This window comes from Perognathus longimembris, chromosome 8 (assembly GCF_023159225.1).
Source record: "Perognathus longimembris pacificus isolate PPM17 chromosome 8, ASM2315922v1, whole genome shotgun sequence".
NCBI classification, from domain to species: domain Eukaryota; kingdom Metazoa; phylum Chordata; class Mammalia; order Rodentia; family Heteromyidae; genus Perognathus; species Perognathus longimembris.
In genome coordinates, this window is record NC_063168.1 from 21,638,701 (window position 1) to 21,659,910 (window position 21,210).

The following is a 21,210-nucleotide window of genomic DNA, read 5'->3' on the forward strand; positions in this document are numbered from 1 at the left end:
CAGGGGGAGTTTTCTGCGAGGTTTCTGCTGGAGGGAGGGTGGAGGGGGGAAAAAATCCTCTCGGAGAGGAGCGAGCTGCTAGCCCTGCTCGGGATGTGAGGTTCCCAGCGGCTGGTAGGGCTGCTGCGGCTGAGACATCTCGGCAGGTCCGAGCCGAGCGGACAGAAACAATAAAGACTAAACCACTAAGTAGAATAATATAGGACAAGTTAGACTGGAAGAATTAAAAACAAGAAAGCAGTGTTGAGTCCAGAGAATAGGTATTTAACGGGGGAGAGGGGAACTTAAAATCAGTGTTGGTTGGAGACTCCGAGTTGTGGGGGTAGTGGCAGCTTTTGTCTGAAATCTCAGCTCCCGAGGTGGGTTTCTTCTTCTTCTCTGGATTTAGGAGTTTTCTCCCAGCTGGAATGGGGGATAGAAAAGCGGAGTACGAGGTTGGAGGACTGGGGAGGAAAGCGCGGGTGTCGCTGGGGAAAGTGCTGGGGGTACGCAGACCCTCCAGGCCCAAGAGAGGCCGTGGCTGAAGTCCCCTCCGCGCCTCGAAGACAAAGGCGCAGGCTGCGGCCGTAGCCTGAGCCCGGCGCTCCGGCCCCATCGCGCTGCGCCCTAGGCGCACAGCTGCCGGCCTGGCGCGGAGCGGATCGGAAAAAAAAAGAGCTTCCCTCGGTGGAGCTCAGCTGCCCGGGCTCCGGCTCCAGCTCCGCCCGCGAGGTCTGGGCTGCTCGGAGCCCGCGTCGAGTTTCGCTTTCCGGCGATCATAAATAGCTCGGTGTTTGTAAACAGGCGCTGGGGGCACATTCCCAGCGCCCGGCTCATTGTTCCCTCCCTTCCCCTCTCACTTCCAGCAGAACGCTGAGGCTGGGGCCGGGGGCTCCCGGGGCCAGGAGGTTGGGGGTGTCCAGACCCAAAGTGATAAAATGCAAACATTTCCTCTCCTCCAGCCTGCCGTCCACCTCTGACAGCGTAAAAGAAACTCTTCCACGGGGCTCCCAGAAAACCCAAGCGAACCTCCAGCCCCACGTCCCCAAGACTCCTTAGGCAGAGCCTCCCCCCACCCCCCCCCCCGGCCCAGCTCCGGTGACTCTTCTCTGGGCTCCCGGTTTGAGGAGAGGGAGTCCGGTTATGAGAATCCAGTACTTGGTGTGTGCCTCAACACACACACACACACACACACACACACACACACACACACACACACACTCCCCGCCCCGAGAAAATACTGGCAGACCCCAATAATTTCGAGGAAAGTCTTGAAGTCTTCGCGCGGAATCGTGTGCTAAATAACTCCCGCTTGCTCCCTGGCCCGCGATTATTCCCAATTTATTTCAAGAGAGTCCGCTTTGGGGGAGAGAGAGTGAGTCTGGAGGGGTTTGGGAGAGGAAAGCGGGGGGGGGGGGGGGGTTGGAAAAGAATACGGGAAATAAAGCCGGCGGCTGGGAGCCGAGCCTTCATTTGTGTGTGTGTGTGTGTCCTGGGTGTGTGGTGTTGGTGGCTGGGCGTACGATTTCATGGAGCGCCTTTTCTGCCTCTCCAGCGCGACCAGAGCTCGCTCCGCGCACCCACCCCTGCCGAGGAGCCTACTTGCTGCAGCCCAATGCATTGTGTAAGACGCGACCTGTTATGGCCACCACTACTTCCGGGTTCTAGCATTCTGGTCGGAATCCACCTCTCCGCCTGTGCAACACACACTTACACACGCACGGGGACTGCAAGCGGGCAGCATCGATCGTGGCTCCTTTAAGACAAACTCAGACAGACATTTTTTTTTTTTAACCTTCCTTCTCTAATCTCCCTTCAGTGCAGCAGTTGCAAAGAGGGAGAGAGAGAGAGAGAGAGAGAGAGAGAAAGAGAGAGAGGGAGAGAAGAGAGAAACTGATTAGGAATTAAGACTGATTCGGGGGGAAGCGAGCGCTAGGGCTTTGTGCATTTGAATATTAACATTTGAGGTGTTCTGACCAGAAGAAGACAGAGCGGATGATCATTCATTCACCACGTTGACAACCTCGTCTGTGATTGACAGCTGGAGTGGCAGAAAGCCATGAGATTTGGTAGTTGAGTCTGAGGGGCGCTCGGTTTTTTTTTGTTTTTGTTTTTGTTTTTCTTCAAACTGATTTTTGGGGGCGAGAAGATCTGCTTTTTTTTTTTTTTTTCCTTTGCCCCCTCTGCTGTCTTGGAAACGGAGCGCTTTTATGCTCAGTGACTCCGGCGCTTCGCTTCAGGTCCGGTAGACCGAAGATCTGGGACCAGTAGCTTACATTGCTGGAAACGTTAAGGGATTTTTTTTTCCGTCGTGCTTTTTTTTTTTTTTCTGGGAGAGTTTGCATATTTGTTTCTTTTCACACTGGCCTTAAAGAGGATATATTAGAAGTTGAAGTAGGAAGGGAGCCAGAGAGGCCGATGGCGCAAAGGGTACGTATTAAAAAACAATTGTGGAAGTCAAATGTGAGATTAAATTGAAACGTGGCTGAAAGACACTGTTAAAAAGTTTCCTATTTTCTTTCTCTCTTTTTGAATGGGGCTCTTAAAGCCATGGCCTAAAGCGCCAGGATTTATTCAATGCATTTGTAGGCTTACAGGCAATACTTTTAGTTGTTAATTTAAGTAATCAAGTTTTCTATAAATTCCGAATCATTAGCTATATAAATAAAAATGCAAACTCAAGTCATCCTCTGTTAGAAAGAAAGAGAAAGAGAGAGAGAAAGGAAGAAAGAACTACATGCCTGAATAATTTGAGTATTCAGGGACCAGAAGTTTAAAGATATGTTTAAACTAAGAATAAGTAGGTAAAAACTCCTGATAGGTTATTGATTATGTTCATATTTAATATCATTAGAAGTATGTATCTTTTGGAAATGAATAACTCCGACAAAGTGTAGGGTGTTTGGGGCTGGAAGAACATTCTTTTTTAAAAAGTAATTTTAATTTGCATGTATTTTTATGCAAGGGATTTCTTTGCAAGTTTTTCTTAGATAAGCCCAGTACTAATTGGATACTAAGCACGTAGCAACTCACTTCTTAAATGCAATACGGATTCCCCCCCAATATTCCTATTTGAATGGAAATGTAGTGAGAGTAAAGTGAGACAATGACAGCCCAACTGATAGTTTCTTAAAAGAAAGGGGTCTACAAAAAGCCTTCCTTGCATAATTTGTGTCCTGGCCCTCAAAGCCCTGTTTGCAAAAGAAAGTTACTAGGCTGACACATTTTTTCTTTACTCCTTTGGTTCAGGCAAATGTCAGCATAAGAACAAACTCCTTTCACACCTCTGGTTTTAAGGGGATGAGAGTGGCAATTCCTCTTTTCTTTGAAAATCATTTTACTCTAGACACCTCCAAATGTTGGGGAAAGAGCTTGCTTGTGAGGAAAGCCGTTAGAAAAAAAAACCTAAATAGCTAAATTTAGCACACAAAAATGACAATCAATATGAAAGTTTTTCTGGGTGAAGAAGAGAGGGGTTGTGTGTTCATTTACTTTAGAATTTAAACCTGGTGAGTAGCGTTCATACTAGTCTAGAGAGAAAGTTCACAAGAAAAACAATTAGAGGAGAATCTTACTGCTTCGATGATAGATTTTTTTCTCTAACTTTTGGGGAGTAATGTCTTGATTCTAAAATAAGGAAAATCTAAGGTATAGGAAAAGCTCTCTTTACTTGTGTCTCACATCTAAAGAGGTCAGTTCATTTTGCATAATTTTGTAGAGTTTGTCTTGGAAAGCAAAAGAAATCAACCTCCCTCTGGCAGGGACATAAAATGAGAAGCCTGTGTGAATTCACGTGAGTGGCACAGCAGTTCCCACCATAACTTTTTTTTTTTAAATTCCCCCTGATGTAAAGGAGCTGTGAAACTAGGCAGGTTTGCTGCACTGTCCTGGCACGTTTTATTATTGTGATTTTCGATTTCCTCCTCCAGAGACATGCACATTTTTACCTTTCGCCCTCCGGGAGAATGCCTCTCCTCTGTCTTTCCTTCTTTCTTCCTTCCTTCCTTGGCAGAGGATTCTGATAGTTTGAACTAGTCAATAAGGAAGGACACAAGTTAGGGCAAGAACCTTCTTCTCAGAGGAGGCTTACCGAGAATCTAAGAGGGCTCTTTTTTTTTTTTTTAACTTTCAACGTTATTATTATCATTATCATTATTTTTTTTTTTACAAATAGAAACCTCAACGTTAGAGATGCAATGCCACGGAATTCCCGGATGAAGGATCCAAGCCGGACTGACCTTATATAAGCTCAGTGCCCTGCCGTTCTCCTATTTACTCGCCCGGCCTTCTGAACCTTCTTTCTCTCCTGTTTGTCATGCAGTACGACGACCTACCCCATTACGGGGGCATGGATGGAGTAGGTATCCCCTCCACGATGTATGCGGACCCGCATGCAGCCAGGTCCATGCAGCCGGTCCACCACCTGAACCATGGGCCTCCTCTGCATTCGCATCAGTACCCGCACACAGCTCACACCAACGCCATGGCCCCCAGCATGGGCTCCTCGGTCAATGACGCTTTAAAGAGAGATAAAGATGCCATTTATGGGTAGGTACAATGGGCAGCAGTTAAGTAGTTGAGGCGCGATGTTTCCCTCTGTTTCCCCGTGCCCTTGGTAACAAAGTCAGAGTTCTCTAGTTTGAGGTCCATAGCTGCTAACTGTTCACTCTTACTGCATGAGAAATTTGGAGAGGTGGCCTGCCATCCCCGAAGATGTCCCCCACCCCTATCTCCCCATCTCGGTACGCGCTCCGGGCCGGCTCAGCGTCCCGAACCTCCGCCTCTGTGGTCGCCCCGCCAAGGGGACCCAGTGCCGGGAGAAGTTACCTAAAGGTTCCCCTACCCGCTCGCTCTCTGCCTCTGGCCCAGCGGATCAGGGATTTCGCTCGCTCGCTCGCTCGGCTTCGCTCGAGAGCGCTGGGGGTTTCTAAATGTAGGAGCCTTTGTATTGGAACGAAACTTTTAGTTTAGGGGAAAATCTTTTAAGCTACTGATTGTTCTGACTTGCTAAGTTTACTCAGCAACCGTATGCTGGCTCTGCCTTTGCACAATGAAGTCAAGGGAGGGCAGCTGCAGGTCAGACAAGGGAGAGCATGCTTTGCATTTAGGAGATTTGACCACTGAAATCAAGGAGGACTAACTGGCTAAGGATTGCTAAAGACATGAAGAAACTTCTAGAGATTTTAGCACTTGATGTTCCAGGGCGAAACTTACAAGATTTAGCAAGAAGTTAATGCGGGGAGCTCTCTTCGGCAGGAGGTTTTCTGGGCCGAGGTTTATATTCCGTGTTCCCTTCGGCCATCGGCCATCCGATTACAACTTGCACTAGGGGGGAAAAAATCCTTTGGAAACTCACTCGTGTCTACTGGGTGCTGATGAATTGGGGGACCTCTTTTGACGCTGCAGCAACGTTTGTTTCTATTTATGAGCTTAAAAGATTGTAACACTGACCCTCCTTCATGGAAAAAAAATCTTTGTGCCTTTTATTTTCTGGTTCTTGGCGCCCTGGATGCATTGAAACCCCAGCATTCTCTTCCTAGCGTGGGCTGTAGATGGTTTAGGGTCTGGGATAGAATATTTGGGGAAGCTTTGAAAAGGATCCCAAACTGTAAAATTCCCAGCTGGGCTATAGGAACAGACTTAAAGATACCTCCCTGGGCCTTAGAAAGAGCATTTTCCTTTTCTTCTTCTTTTTTTAATGGACGGAGACAAGCGACATCTAGGCCCTACACAATACTGACTACTTTGCCACTCTGAAAAGACAAAAATGAAAGGCTTCACCGCAGAACAGTAGAAAGAACTTTCTTCAGGGGGGCGGTGAGGAGTACTAGCGAAGGGAGGGGGGTGTTAAGAAGGGCCTCTTTGCTCTCCAAGGGCCTTGGAGCTGGGAGGTATAGGTGCAGCCGGGTGACCGAGGGTCCCTTAGCCACAGAGGTCCCCAAGTTAGCTGAATGCCTGCCACCGAGATCCGGAGAGGCTCCGGCTTCGCGTGGCCGCCTGGCAGAGAAAAGCTCTTCCTCCCCTTAGGCCCGGTGCCTCTCTCCCGCCCCCTCTGGGTCCTGGACCAGGGCCCAGGGACAAGGGTCTGTCAGGGTGGGAAACTTGATTCAAAATGGCTGCTGGAATCGCTTGGGTTTTATTCGTAGCAAATGTTGTCAATTTCTGAACTGATACTGAACTGATCCTCAGATAGGGTCTAAGACCGGGGGCCTCGGACTTAGAGTCGTCGGTGGTGACCACTCACCTAGGTGGGGGTCAAGGAAAAGGAGAAAAGTTGGTGACAAAGTCAAGGAGGGAGGGGAGTCTCTGTTTAGAGCTTCTCGGAGTGTTTGTCTTGGGCGCCTTCCCCCCCCCCCCCAGTGACTCAGGTCTAACCATTGTGTTGTTTATGACTGTTGTATTTTTCTTGCAGACACCCCCTGTTCCCTCTCTTAGCACTGATTTTTGAGAAATGTGAATTAGCTACTTGTACCCCCCGCGAACCGGGGGTGGCGGGCGGGGACGTCTGCTCCTCAGAGTCATTCAATGAAGATATAGCCGTGTTCGCCAAACAGGTCAGCAAAACAAATGTTAAAAAAATAAAAGAAAAGAAACAAGAAGGGACCCTGCCCCCTCAAATACACACCACCAGCAACATATTCAAAAGTGGCCAGCAGACTGTCCCCCATAAACCTCATGTGTTAAACCCAGCTTGAGATTCTTCCTCCAGTTGAGCGTGTGTTTGTGGATAACTTGAAATCGCCCCCTGCCCTTAAAGTCCACTCGCCATCCCTAAACTAAGAAAGAAAATCACTAACTTCAGGCCCTGTAACTGCTTGGGAGTTGGCCAAACTGAGCAGACTCACAGAGAAGCATAGTTGCGATCAGTGAGACTGCACTCCAGGCTTGTTTTGGGCTTCTTGGGTTCCCACTGAAGTGCTTCTGTCTGGGGCAAACTCAAAGTCACCAAGCCCCCCTCCCCACTTACACCCTGTTCCCAACAGTGTAATAAGGCCAAAAACTAGAAAGGTGACCAGATTTCATTTTTCCCCCTCTTTTTCTCCCTCTCTCTCCCCCTCTCCCTTCTCCTTCTCACTTGTATTTAGATTCGCGCAGAAAAACCTCTATTTTCTTCTAATCCAGAACTGGATAACTTGGTAAGAGCTGACCCTTTACTCCCCTTCCCCCTCTCCCTCTCCCTCTCCCCAGCCCTTATGCTTTACTTTGAGAGTCTGGAAGTTTCTAGATGGGTCTTCCTGGGGCTGCTAATCGGCTGCAAACATTTCCTTGCCTGGACAAGTGGTTTGAGGACAAGATCGCAGGGAAATATTCATCTCGAGAGGGCTGGGTAGAGCTGGCGCGGAGAAACGCGAGCTTTTGTTTTTTATGACAGCCGGGCTGCGCAGCCCCTAATCAGCACGGGGATTTATCTCCTGGCCTGTCAGCGTGTGTGCTTAAACTTTGCTGACTTTCCAGCCTTCAAAGTCTTGTCACCAGGACAGTGACCCGACAAGAGTCCCTCAAACAACCAGCTTGCCGGCAAGGTGTGCAGAAGGCAGCAGGAAGTTTTGCAATGTGAAAAGCCTCAATTTGAGAGCTATGTGGGATCTTTTGCGTTTCAGTTCCTCCAAAGCAAACCTCTAAGCCCAGTGCTGTGGTCCTTTGGGGATGGGGTGGTGGGCAGGGGACCCAGAAAGGAGAGAATCTTGGGGGTGGGGGTGGCGAGAAAGAATAGTGTTTATGATCTCCACTTAGATGCTTTGCTGTTGTTTTAGCTATTTTTTCTCTCCTTAAGAAATATAAACCTCTAGCTGGTACACAGTTGCTGCTATTAAGTTTTAGTGTTATTGTCATAAATCAAAATAACTCTGTTTACTGGTGTAGGGGGGGAGTTAAGAGGGGGTTGGAGAAGCTAGAGCTCTGACAGCTGATTTTCTGCAAAACAAGAATGGGATACTCATTCCTTTTGTATCTTTGCAGATGATTCAAGCCATACAAGTATTAAGGTTTCATCTGTTGGAATTAGAGAAGGTAATTTCTCTAGACTGTTTTCTCTTTACTTCTCTTTCAGCCCCCGCCCCCCGCCCCCGCCCCTTCTCCCCCTAATACACATAGAGAGGAGGATTCAGAATGGGTGAAGTTCAGGCTTCTGAGATATTTGCATAAATGTCTTTCTTGCTGGTAATTAGTGTCAAGGCCAATCTTAGAGTCCATTTCTCTTTGCAGTTTAATTACAATTTCAGCCACTAACACTGAGATCACAAACGCCCTGGCCTTGTGTAGGTTCTGAATACCTTGCTGGCTTTGTGTAAATAGTTGCAAGGCTTTGCATCCTGTCCAAGTACGGTTGTGAGTTTGTTTCCCAGGTTAATACCTCTGCAGTCTCTTTGATTCCTCTTCCTATTCTGCTTTGCAACCTCCGGTATGTGTATGTGTGTGGGGGGGGGGAAGGGGGGTGCTTAGTTTTAGTGAGTTTTTGGAAGACAGTTTGAGAGCAGCGGCAGGTCAGACCCAGAAGAGGCAGGAAGGGAGGAGGAGTGGGCAAAGGGGTCTGCAGAAGATGGTGGGGAGGCCCATTAAGCCTTTTGCAGAGACAAAGCAGGGTTGCTGCTTGTGTCAATTCCTTGAATCTTTGAACCCAGCACACATACACCACCTTCACACTCAAGAAAGGGTGTGGGATAACGTGATTTTGCTAGCTGTTCTATAAATTTCAGCAATAAAAACTTAATGCATTGTAACTCAAATTAACATTAAATTGCCGTGGGGGGGGGGCTTGTGAATTTTTGCGTATCAGTGATGCCTAGGGCAACAGTCCTCTTTGCTTATGCCTAAATATTTGGAGTCATTGTCTGTCTTTCTTTCTTCCTTTCTTTTCCTTCTAGAAAAACCAATTAGATAAATTTGTGATGATAGATTCCTTTTCATATTTTGAATACTGGAATCTTGATTTCATTCTACTTTTTTTTTGAAAGGAACTATCCTAAAATATGCGTCGTATAGGTAGACATACTCATTATTATAAATGTCATAGAGACTTGGGTTGTCAGACACACACACATATGCACACACTATGTCACCACAGAACATGTTCTTTACAGATTATGTGCAGACACTTTGGGAAAGAGTTTGTGATAAAGTAACTGGGTGAAATTAAATAGTTTACCTTAAGTGTCACCTACGCAGGTCACCTCTCTAATGGCCACAGCCCCAGGAGCAGATGAATTTAACACGGGTGTTGAATATGTTGTAGCCTGTGAATCATCTTGTCACTGTCAATTTTCTGGGATATCTCTATTTTGCAAGAAAAGAAAGTTATTCCTAATTCTGGATGCATCTGGGGGTCTCTAGAGGACAATTGACTTGTGTTTCCCTTATTTAGAAGTTTGGGTCTCACAAGGGGGGTGGATTGCACTTGTCAATGTCACTTACACACTCTTGATTATATTTCCATTTTTTTATTTCTGTCATAATGTAGGTACACGAATTATGTGACAATTTCTGCCACCGGTATATTAGCTGTTTGAAAGGGAAAATGCCTATCGATTTGGTGATAGATGATAGAGAAGGAGGATCAAAATCAGACAGTGAAGATATAACAAGATCAGCAAATCTAACCGACCAGGTATGCACTTTTCAATTTTAACATCCCTGGAAAAAAATTTGTATGCATATTGCTTGCTGGGTCACTACCACCTCCTTTTATTATTTGCATATGATTAAGTCCCTTTTAGATACATTTCCATCGAAATGAAAATTTTTGAATAATGTGGCTATTATTGCTTCATTAAGGCTGGCTCTGAGATTCGACCTGGAGAGATGAGCTTGTAAAAAGCTTTGCAGGCAAACTTGACCTGTTTCTTGTCGCTTTTAATTTTTGTCTTTATTTTATTTACCCTCTATAATAATGGGAGTGTTAACTGCCAGTGACCGGCTCTGATTGTCGGGCTTTGTTCATGAGCATTTTCCCCCTCTATCTTGAAGAAAAGAAAAGTGTAGGGTGTGCTTATTTCTTATTTTATTAGGAATAAATCCAAGATAGGTGGTCTAAGATAGACAGGGAGGGTTTGAAATCTAGCAAATGCTGGCTATTTTCTCCCTGTCTGTACGGTTCATTAGCCTGTCTTGTCAGTTTTCCTCGGCCGAACGCTTCTAGACCTCACTGAACATTGCTTTGTGCGGTGTTCGCTGCAAGCTCGCCCATTTTTATTGTACTTAATAGAAAAAATAAGACCAGGCCGAGGTTAGACAAACAGATAAATATGGACTTTTCTCCTCCTCCTTTCCACTTGTCCCCCAGCTGGTATGTGGTCTGGGCCCTCTGCATTGGCAGCTTTTGGAAATGTCAGCTTCAGAAACACCCTGGCAGCTCCTGGGTGTGGAGGGTGGGGGCGCTCCCTGCTGCCTGGCCCGCCCTTGGCTGTCCCCCCATCTTTTAGATCCTCCCTCCAGACCATTCTCCCTCTGGGTTGCTAAGTAGGGACGACTTTTATTTGAAGTTCCTGGGGAGAAGGGAGATTTCTCTCCCACTGTCACCCGAAGCCCCCATTGGCTCCCATTTACCCTTTCTCTTCCCTGCCTCTGGGTCTCTGGATTGGTCCAAATGAGTTACAAAAAAAAAAAAAAAAAAAAAAAAGCAATGAAAGTGAAAATGTGAGAAGTGAGTGAGATGAAACAGGGCCTCGGACAGCTCTGTTGCGAATTATTGCAACGAGTCTTGAGATTTGAGGAGCAGCCGCCTCTAACCCCCTCCGCATATAAGTGAAGGCCTAGAGTTGTTTCTCTTTCATATGTGAGTCCCTTCTTGGGAGAAGAGATCAGCCAGCCTTTCTTTGTTAAGCCAAGGGCCAGCTACTCCTCATAGTTTTCCTTTGCAAGTTCTACCATGATCACTGTTGGCTAGCTTCCGTCTTGAATAGTAATATCCCTGACAAACTCATTCTTGCTCTAATCATAAGGTTTTTCTTCTCCCCATATTGTCTTTTAAAAAATGAATACCCTGCTTAGATATGCAACGCTAGAACCCCGGGCTGAATTCCTTCCTTGCTCTGGGGACGTGGAGGCAAGCAATACTTTAAAAGCGTCAAATACACCAGATCATCAACTCGCCTATTTGGCGAGTTGCAAACTTTCTGCAGTGTAGACCGGTGCACTGGGATGGGTTTGTGTAATAGCGGGCCGGCGGAGCCCAGGTCCCGCGTGCTCCGGGGCTGTGCTAGGAGTCCAGTCGCTGGGCAGTTAAATGCAGATTCCTCCCCGGAATCCTAGGGTAGCTGCTGTTGAGTAAAAATTGTAATCCAACAAGCCTAACTAGAAAATGGGATTCTAAAAGCTTCAGAGTGCTGGGTATGTAAAGCTATTTGAGCAAATTACAAGAATCGCTTGGGGGCACGAATGAAATCAACACTTTAATTGCCTCCAAGATGAAGATTTATACCCCATTTTCTCGACGAATCATTATTTTATTCAATTCAAAGGTAAAAGAACCAAAGGTATTTGGGGTTCTCTTGGGGAGAAAGGGGATAAAACGATTGAGAGAACATCATGGAATTCTCTCTGTACTTCCTGGGTAAAGTTTTGGTACCTGGTTACCTTAATTTGAGATATACATGCTACTTTGTAATCGTATTGTATAAAAATTCGCGTTTTATTCTGGCTTCCTACCTATAAAAAGAAAAGAAAAGAAAATTAGGCATCTGGTCCCCGACGTTTAAAGGTGGACTTCGCAGCTTTGCTTTGGCCCCTGGCGCTACTGGCTTGTGAAGCAGGCTAGCTCTTGGGACCCCCTCATCCGGTCTCAGCTGATGTCAGGGCAGCGCACCAAAGTTATCCCTAATTCTTGTGAGGTTCCTGAGAGCCAGGTTCTAGTGTTTCTGGACTGGTTGTGTAGAGAGGGGCGCGGGTGCTGGCGGGCTCCTCTATCCTAGAGGGGTGAAGAATGAAGTTCAAGACATCTGGGCTTCCCCGAGGGCTCCAGTTCTCTAGAATGGAGCCTGAGGCGCGGACCCCAAAGGTGCCTTGAGGCCAGGCCTGACAGGATGGCCTCTCCACCTGTCCCTGCCCGCGCAGCCCGCGATCAGAGTGGGCCTAGCAGCGGGTATGCTGTGGGACTTGACGCTTCAGGTACGGCGAGAGCGCTGGGCCTCGTTAGCTCATTAACCCCTCTGTCTCTAGGGCCTGCAGGCTGCACGGTTTATTTTATTTTCCTCCCCCCCTCTCCGCCCTACTTTGGGGGGCGCTAAGGCTGCCAACCGCGCACGGATCTGGGATCGACGACTTTTGAGGCCATTCGGTTTCTGGGAGTGCTAAATCGGCGGAAATCCACTTGGCCTTGGGAAGTCGTAGGGTGGCGTCTTTTTATTGTATTATTTTGGCGGGTATCAGATTAAGATACCGGGAGAAGCCTCCTCCCCCTTCCTTTCTGCATTCCTCTCTCCCGGGGTGTTGGAGGCCGTCAGGAGGTCCCCTGGCCCGAGAGTCCTCTCTGACTGTCGCAGGGCCTCCTGGCGCCCTCTCCCGACGGCCGCGCTCCTGGCTCGGCGCGCGCCCTCCGACGGCCAGCAGCTACCGGCAGCGAGGGCCGCGGGGGTCTTTCCGGCCTCGGAGAGGCTCGAGGACCTGGCAGAGACCCGGGAGTGGACCAAAGAGGAGACCATCTTGCGAGGCATCGAGACCAGGGATCGGCTTAGTTGGCAACAGGAAAAGAATACTAGTCCTGGGGAGACAGGGCGCGTGATCGAGGGGGTCCACGGTGGAAGAGAGAGAGCCCGGAGGACGAGGCGCAGATTCTGGGTACCCAGAGGCTCCGCTGTAGGCCGCACTCCAGGAAGGAGCCGTCGCCCTCCTCCCTTGGGTTGTCTGTTGCTCACCATTCCGGGAATCTAAGTGTTTTCGACTCCAACAACCGAAGGGAAGAGTGGAGAGAGAAGCCGAGTCTCTGGGTCCCCAAGGTCGCCTCCTGGGGTCGTCATCCCTGTCCCCAGGGAGCCCAGATTAGCTGGGCCTATGCAGGAGCATTAGCAGCGGCCCCCAGTTCTCCCCAGGAGGAAAGAGAAGCCGAGAAATGGTCCCTTTGGATTACAGTTTTATTCAACAGCAGCTCTCCAGGGGCACCTCGTCTGAATCTGCATTTAACAGCTCCTGGGCTAAGGCTGCCCGGCTGCGCGGGGCGCCCTGTTGCATGTTAATCTAGATTGGCCTCTGACGTCTGGGGAGAAGTAATGTGACGCTCGGAGATTGGACCAGAAAGCCGTGCTCACCAGGGCAAATTAAATGCCAAGTGCTGCCGGGCTCGGGGGTGGGGGTGGGGGTGGGGGTGGGGTGGAGAGCCAGAGGTGGCCAGGTCCCCTGGACCTGGCGGCAAAAACTTGATCTTTTGAATCCCAGTGCGCTTCGATTCCCAAATGGGCCTGGAAACTTTTGATGGCGATTGGGTTTTATTTCCAAAGATCGGGATGTTTCTAAGGCATAGTATTTTGGGGTTACTTATCATGAACTGTAGTGAGACTTGACGGAAATTGTCCCCCCGCCCCCCCCCCCCACACACAATGGCTGTGAAGATTCATCCTAGGGAAATTTAAGTCTTGTCATAGAGAGGTGTCACATTAAGGGACATTCTTAAGCCCCTCATGGACTGAGTCTATTGCTTTAGGAAAAATTAGGAGTTAGTGGATATTTTGCAAATGCTAGAAACCTCTGCAATACACTTTCTTCCTCAAAAAAAAAAAGATTTTTTTCTTTTTTTTTTAAGGCAATTTGTTTCTGAATGCCTCCATTCGGATACATCTTATTTGAATTTTAAATATTTCATAGGTCCCACTTAATGACTTAATCTCGGAACCTCTCACTGTATCTAAGCCTTGCAAGTGATAGGGGTCTTAGCATCATCTAACTTTAGCTTGTTGTGGGTCATGTGGCTTATTCTTAATTCCTTTTTTAAAAAATGCGTCAAAGGGAAATTATGGCAGGATTCTCTATAATGATTAAATAATAAGGTGCTGACTGCTTGTCACTACACTGGCTAATTGGATCTTCACTCTAGGCCCGGTATTGCTTAGTATCCTTTGAATTAAGTTACTTGTTTACCAGGTGTGTTTTTATTGGTACTTTCTGGTTAGCTTTTAATGTGTATTTATGTGTGAGCTTCAGAGGGAGGGATATACGGATGCTTAATAAGAGCACTTAAAGTATTTTGGAAAACAATGAGGAAAAAAAAGCACAGGGTCTATGCAAAATAGTAGAGATCCATTCCATTGTAAAATATTGCTAGGTGCTAATAGTGCAAATACAACTCATCCGTCTTCATAGTTTCTCTTTCTCTCCTCTTTCTCTCTTCCTCCTTCTCTCCTCTTTTCCATTTCTCTCTCCCTCTCTCTGTTTCTCTACTTTCTCAGTGGAAGTCCCCAGTGCAAGTTCTATGGTTAATGGAGAGCAATGATACTAATGCTACTTTGTACAAAGTAAAACCCCATAACAGCAACTATTGTTCAGTGATTTAACTAGCTCTGTGGCAATAGGTCACTCAAATAGCAATCTTTCTCTCACTAGAATGACCCCATTGCTCATCATTCAGAAGGATATAGGGTAGTTGTGTGTACCATAACCATTGGTTCTAACTTACAGGCTCATATTAGGAAATGTGGAAAAGCTTAAAAGTAGAGGAAGAAGAAAAAAAATGAGAAAGAAGTAAAGGATTAAAATGTAGGTTCTATTTTCAAAAAACCCCAAGTTATACATACATACATATATACATACACACACACACATATATATATATATATAATTGCCTAACTTTGAAAATAAATTTTGAATCATTATGTTTTCAAACACTCATATGTTAAAAATTTTAATAGTCTGTCCAAACCATTTAAAACACAACTGTTGCTAGGAGATGGAGGGAAAATTATGCACCCAAACTCCTTTCTTTTAAGAAAAAAAAAAGGACTATTTGTGGGACCAGAGGTGAAACATACTTATTAAGGTCAAGCAGATAGTTCCACTAACTTTCCTGTGAAGGTGGAATCAGAGAAATTGAAGAGTACATAGCAAATTATCAAGACTCTTGTCGCAACAGAAAATATTGTCCGCATGAGTTAAAGTAAAGCATTTTCATATTGAAATGTTTTTCATTGTAACAACAGTATGTTCTTATGAATGTGAACATGTTGATTGTGAAATTCTGAAGTATTTGACTTTTTTTGTGTGTGGTACTGGGGATCCAATCCTAAACAAGTGCTCTATACTACTGAGCCGCAATCCCCCAGCCCTAAAAGTTTTAATCAATGAGCACTTAATCATCAAACACAACCCAAGCATATATTGAAAAACTTCTGGAGGAAAGAAGGCATGCGGCCAAATTTCTATGGGGCCTACTAGGGAAATGATCAAAAAATGAACATGAAATAAGACTTCCTGTAAGAAGGTCTATAATTCAATATTATTTGACTCCACTGTCAGGGAAATGGTTGAAGGATAGTAAACTGATATGGTTCTCAGTCATTTTTGTTACATAGTCTTAAATGTTTGCCACTGTAGCTTTTTAGTTGGCCTCTTTTGGATTCTGATATCTGTCATATTTGTATCAAAGTTATGCTTGAATTTATGCTATGATGGAAAGAGTTTTTTCCTCTCCTGAGTGGAAAAGATTAATATTTCAAAACTAGATCAAAATTATGGGTAAGTGCTATTTTACAAATAAAGAAATAAGAATGCACATGACACAGTTTATCTGACAGTTGTGCAGATGTCAAGCTCAAAGGTTTTCAGAATCTCAAGTAAAAGAACACTGCTGTAAATCATGTCAGTCTTAGGGTTCTTAACTCAGCAGGAAATATCAGGACATAATACCTATTTAAAAAGTTAAGGGGTAGAAAGAAAGAGTAGCTTGGTGGTAGGTTATATGGGAGGCCCTGGGCTCAATCTCAAGGATGACAAAAATCAAGAAAGTTTTTTTTCAATAAAATAAAAAACTAAAACTTACAACTTTAAATTATAGTTTCACATTTTTTAAAACATGTAATTTTATTGTTGTTATTATAAGGTGTTGTATGGAGAGTGGTTACCATTTCACAGCCAGATAATGAGTACATATCTTTTTTGGACAATGGCATCCTATAGTTTCAGATATCGGCTTTTAGGACTCAGTAGATTGTAGAGTCATTAACTTCTTGTTTTGGGGTACTTTATTATCCTCAGCATTCGTGAATGAACCTTGCATATCAGTTTGGGGAAATGCAAGAAGATGGTTGTATCTAGGTAGTCTAAGAGCTAAAAGAAGAGTTTCTTTATATTCTAAATTTAACATGCAATGATTTCAGGAGTATGGAATTTAAGAAAGATTTTTGGAGTCTTAAAGAGGCTCTCTAGGAAATACACCTATATTGGACAATTGTTAGATTTCCCACATTTACAAATTTTGACATTTTAACAAATGGTATAGAGGATAATGTGTGAAGTAAGCCAGAATATGTTCATTTAAATATTTGTTGGTAGCCTCCAGTTTTAATCAATTTAATACATTCAAGTGCACAGAATTAAATCATTTGGCAACACCTTACTAGACTCCTTCTGAATTGTTTTTGCCAAATCTCATTTCTTAGTCTAGAGAATGTGTTCTCATTAAAGAAATAATATGTGAGTGCATGTCTTTGAAAATTATTTTATACTTCTTGACTTCTTGGTTTAGATTTCCTAAAAATTGACTAAAACCTACCATAAAGAGTTTATTCTCTGGTGAAAGAGGCTGCTTTCTAGATTTATTGAATTATACACCTGTTGTTTATTGGTATTATACGTAGATGTAGTCAAATATGAATTGTAGTGAGAACAATAATATTAACTTCTTACGAAGGGAAATTGCTACAGCTTTCCCATGGCATACACATCAGTGAGTATAGCTAAATTATTGGAGGATAAATAAGTTGTGAAAATAAATTATATATATTTTTTATAATTCTCAAAAATACATTTCTACTACTGAGTCTTCCCTTGACACTTTGACTCCACTTACAATTAATAGAATTTGCATTGACAAGGTAAAGAAACTTGAGTAAATAATGTAATCATTCTTTATGAAACTTAAATCATTCTACAGAAAAGAAATCCTGTTATAACTTTTGTTTACTAAATAAAACTTTTTAAGTGACCACACTATTTATTCATTTAGGAAGATTAAGTAAAAAATTGTAAACATGCTATTTCCCCACCCTCCCATTTTGTCATGCTATAAAGTCTTACATTTTACAATGAGTTTAAATGTATGTGACTCTGGCTCAGTAGAATTTCTGATAGAAATCTAATATCATTCTCAGTGATATAATTGGTCTAATATCAATATATGACATTCTAATAGCAGTACCTGACAACATAAACAATTTGTGATTGTTTGCTATTGCCCATGGATTTTCATTTCTATAGATTTTTCCTCACACTTGACAAGGTAGAATGTTTATTATTATCTGCAAAGATCTGGATTGTTAATTATTGAATAGCAAGGTAGAACTACAATTCTTTCTTTTCCTTATCACTTTGTGAGATTTTTTTCTCTCACACCATTTTATGAACAATGAAAATCCCATGTCTGAGGTTTGAACTTGAACTAGTTTGCTAGGTCTCATTTCCTATTATAGTACCTTGTGAATTGTTACCTATATGTGGGTTTATTTTCCCTGAAATGAAGTTAATTGTTCCTTTAGAACAAGAATGGATAGAGGCCAAATGTCATCAACTATTCCCAACCTGTGCCTTACAATTAGGTGAAAAATTGAGAACTTGTTATCCTTACTTAGTTTCCCTAGGGCTGTGAACACCTGATAGAAAGATGCACATCAGCCCTTTTGAGCTCTTCCTCTGAAAGCTTAAAGGTGTTTTCAGTGACTGTGTTCTTAACTGATAGTCCATATTTGTTCCCAGATCTCCATGATTAGCATTTTATTCTGAATTTGCATTCACAGTATGTCTCACAGAAACTCTTTAAAGCAAAGTTGTTTTTATGACTATTAGGAAACTTTTAAAATAATGTATTTGAAACTGAAAGACTAAGAACTTTTTTGACAAGAAAACTCCTCTTAGTGCCCTTATAGTTGTTTGGCTGTGATCAACAATCTTAACTGAATTTGATAGACAAGTGGTAATTAACTCTGACCTATACTGTTTTCTGTTATTCAGAAATTATTCCTTAGTGAGTTGAAAACTTAATTTCAGATAGAATGGTATCGGAAGCCTGAGATCCTAAAGAGTACTTACACTATTTACATGAAATGGAATATTTGTCTATAGAGCCTCAAGAGGGATTTACTTCTTGGAGGTAGATGAACAATATTTAAAATGTAAAGTTGTAGAAAACTAACTAGAGCAGGTGAAGTCTCTGGGATTATTACACACACACACACACACACACACACACACACACACACACACACTTCTGTTTACTGCAACATTGAAGTTATTCTTCCTGAGGAAAAGACACTAATTCATAGAACAAAGATTTGAACAGGTCATTTTAAACCTAGTTATTGTAGTGATCGTGAAAGCTAACAAGACAGCAGGGAAATTAAAAACAAAAGTCAAATAGGCCAGGCACTATTTGCTATTATGCTACAATCATAGTATGTTAAACTACGCATCTAGGCTTTAGTTCGGATATTTACTTGGAAGTTGGAATTACTTGGATCTGAAATTGTCTTCAGAGTCACACTGAAGAAAATTTTCATGATATTAGCTATGAAACATTACATTTATTTGAAATTGTTCATTCCTGGGAGAGTTAATTTCTTGAGAAACCATGCGGCTTTTCTCTCTTGTGAGTAGTTCAGATAAATGTATTATTTATTTACATTCTATCATATACATTATTTATGGGAATTATGCTACAATTCTACTGGGCATATGGAACTTTTCTCTGTGGCATAGAGGTGGCATCTGTGTCCCAAACGCTACCTCTTTGAGTAGATAATAAGAATTACCCTCAAAGTCCTCTCATCTCACAGAGCTGTCTTGTATTTATGTTTCCTAGTTCTAGGGGTAACAGCTTGTTGCTATTTTTATTTTAATTGTCATCGTTTTCTTGGCTGTATCTATGAACAAAGAGAATCGGGAATTTTGCATAATTGATCTTAATGATAAATTAATGTTTTAGGGAAAATATTTTGAGCAGTAGAATCATTTAGCTCCTTCCTTTCTGTGAAGGTATTTTCTTGGGCCCTATGATGTGCCCAGATTTTCTCAGGAATATTTATTGTTCATAGACTTTTTAACATTGGTCATGAATTTGGTGGCTTTGCCTATTGTTTTTCATATCTGGAAATGTTTTTTTTACAAGCTTCATTTAACCCCAAAGTCACCAAGAAAAGATTAGACTCATTGTGTCCTGAGCTTCCTTGCACAAAGTGAGACATGCAGACAATGGTTATCCTGTGAACATCGAGTGTATTGTTGGGGTTGAGATATCTTTATTCGAACAATTATTCAAAACCAGTAACAATCTGCATTTGAGTTCATAGAAACATTTTATGCTGGAATTTAGGATTGTGGAAATGTGATTTTATTTTCCAAATTACCCCCTGTCATGTCAGTTAGATGTAGTGTTCTTTACTCCACTGTGGAGACAGTCTAAAGTTTTCCTTGCCACCTGATAGTGAGTTGTTTGGGGGTTTAATGTTTATGGGGGTAGGTAAAGAACATGTTAACAAGGAAAAAAAGAGGAGAATAAAGCACTGATATCAATTATGGGCCTTTTCATAATTCAGAAAATATTCTTGTAATACTGCAAACACTCTGTAACTGTGAAGCAGTATGAATAATCCCCAGCCTTGGGGGTTGCTGAAGAGTAACATTCTGATTCATGGTCTTTCCTAAAAAAAGGGAACAGTAGTTACAGTTTTGTTGTTGGTTTCCAGGTTAAGTACTTCAGAATAGAGAGAACTTGGCCATTCTAGAAACTTAAATTCTGGGATGCTTTGAGAAAGTCCTATTTGATGATTGTATCAAAGATAAATAATACAAGAGAGGAATAATCTCCCATCTCTGACTTTAACAGAGTTTAAAGAAATCCTTGAGAAATAACAGATGCTTCAAAAAATCATTGAGAATACAGAAAGTTAGAGATGCTTCTCAAAACTCCTAAGGAAATCAGAGTGTACTGTAAAGCATATGTTATTCCTAATTATCAGTGTAAAGCAATAGTAAAAGACTCTTTCCAAAGGTTCTTTTATCTGAAACATGATGCTACCAGGTAGGAGAATTAAATAACACTACATCTTGGCTGAACTTTTATCCTCCTCATACCAAAATTGTGAATTTTCTGCTTTGAGAGTAGAAAAGATAAAACGTCCAAAATACTTGCCAAAGAACAACTAAGTGTGCTGATTGCAACTTTCAATCACACACCCTTTCAGGCAGGCGCGGTCCCAGGGACGTACAATTTAGAGTCAGAACATTCGTGCTTGAACCTAGACTGCTATGAGAAGGTAAGTCACTTCCCCTTGGTGGTGAGTTTGTTTCATAGTCTGTGAAATGGGAGATAATGAAAGTAATAGTATTCTCTTCACTCAATTGCTGTAAGAACTACATAAGGGTGTTTGTGAAACCTTTAGGATAGTGCTCACTCCCATCACACTCTTGAGCACTAATTAAATAACTATTTTTTTTTTTTTGCCCATTCTTGGATAAAGGAATTGGATTTGGGGAGGAAACACTAGGTACTGTTGTTTATAAAGAATTTTATCGTTTAAAAAATGTTATGTTATGAGGGGTTTGCTATTATTCAGATTTCTCCATAGTATAAAAGGAAACAGGAAATCATGATGGCATATGCTTGTAATCCCAGTCTTTGGGAGGCTGAGGCAGGAAGATCATGGATTGAAGGCCAGTCTGGCTACATAGGGAGACCCAGTCTTCAATAACAATCAAACCAACCAAGCAACTAAACTAACAAACACAAAGAAACTAGATCTTCAGCTATGTCTCTGAGTCAGTACAACAACTTACTGAAGATTCATAATTAAAGTATGTGCAGACCTTGGTGTAAGTATTCTCAAACTCTCTGCCTCTTTGTGCCACCTCGTGTCTGGTCTGCATTGATCTGCAGAGTTCCTCCCAGAGTCTTGATAGCTACTTACTCTAAGGAGACAATGTTTTCTGAAGGATGGGATGATCCTTTTGCTAGGATGTTTGTGGTTTGAAGTTGTTTTATATAAGACACTAGAGTTTATTTTAACTTAATTTGTTTGCAGAAGCCTAAAACAAAGTTTCAAA

General features: G+C 43.1%; 1 protein-coding gene across 4 annotated transcripts in view; it reads left to right on the forward strand.

Annotated features, from left to right (window-relative positions):
- Positions 1–1,515: 1,515 nt before the first annotated feature.
- Meis1 (Meis homeobox 1) overlaps positions 1,516–21,210 on the forward strand; it is a 142,293-nt gene continuing 122,598 nt past the window's right edge. Inside the window, exons 1-7 of one of the 4 annotated variants that reach the window (XM_048352629.1) lie at positions 1,516–2,409; positions 4,301–4,527; positions 6,392–6,533; positions 7,065–7,115; positions 7,939–7,989; positions 9,437–9,583; positions 20,352–20,423. In XM_048352629.1, the coding sequence (XP_048208586.1) occupies positions 2,398–2,409; positions 4,301–4,527; positions 6,392–6,533; positions 7,065–7,115; positions 7,939–7,989; positions 9,437–9,583; positions 20,352–20,423 (702 nt within the window). In that variant the 5' untranslated portion in view covers positions 1,516–2,397. The remainder of the gene's footprint in view (positions 2,410–4,300; positions 4,528–6,391; positions 6,534–7,064; positions 7,116–7,938; positions 7,990–9,436; positions 9,584–20,351; positions 20,424–21,210) is intronic. The other 3 variants (XM_048352631.1, XM_048352630.1, XM_048352632.1) reach the window with 3 other exon arrangements.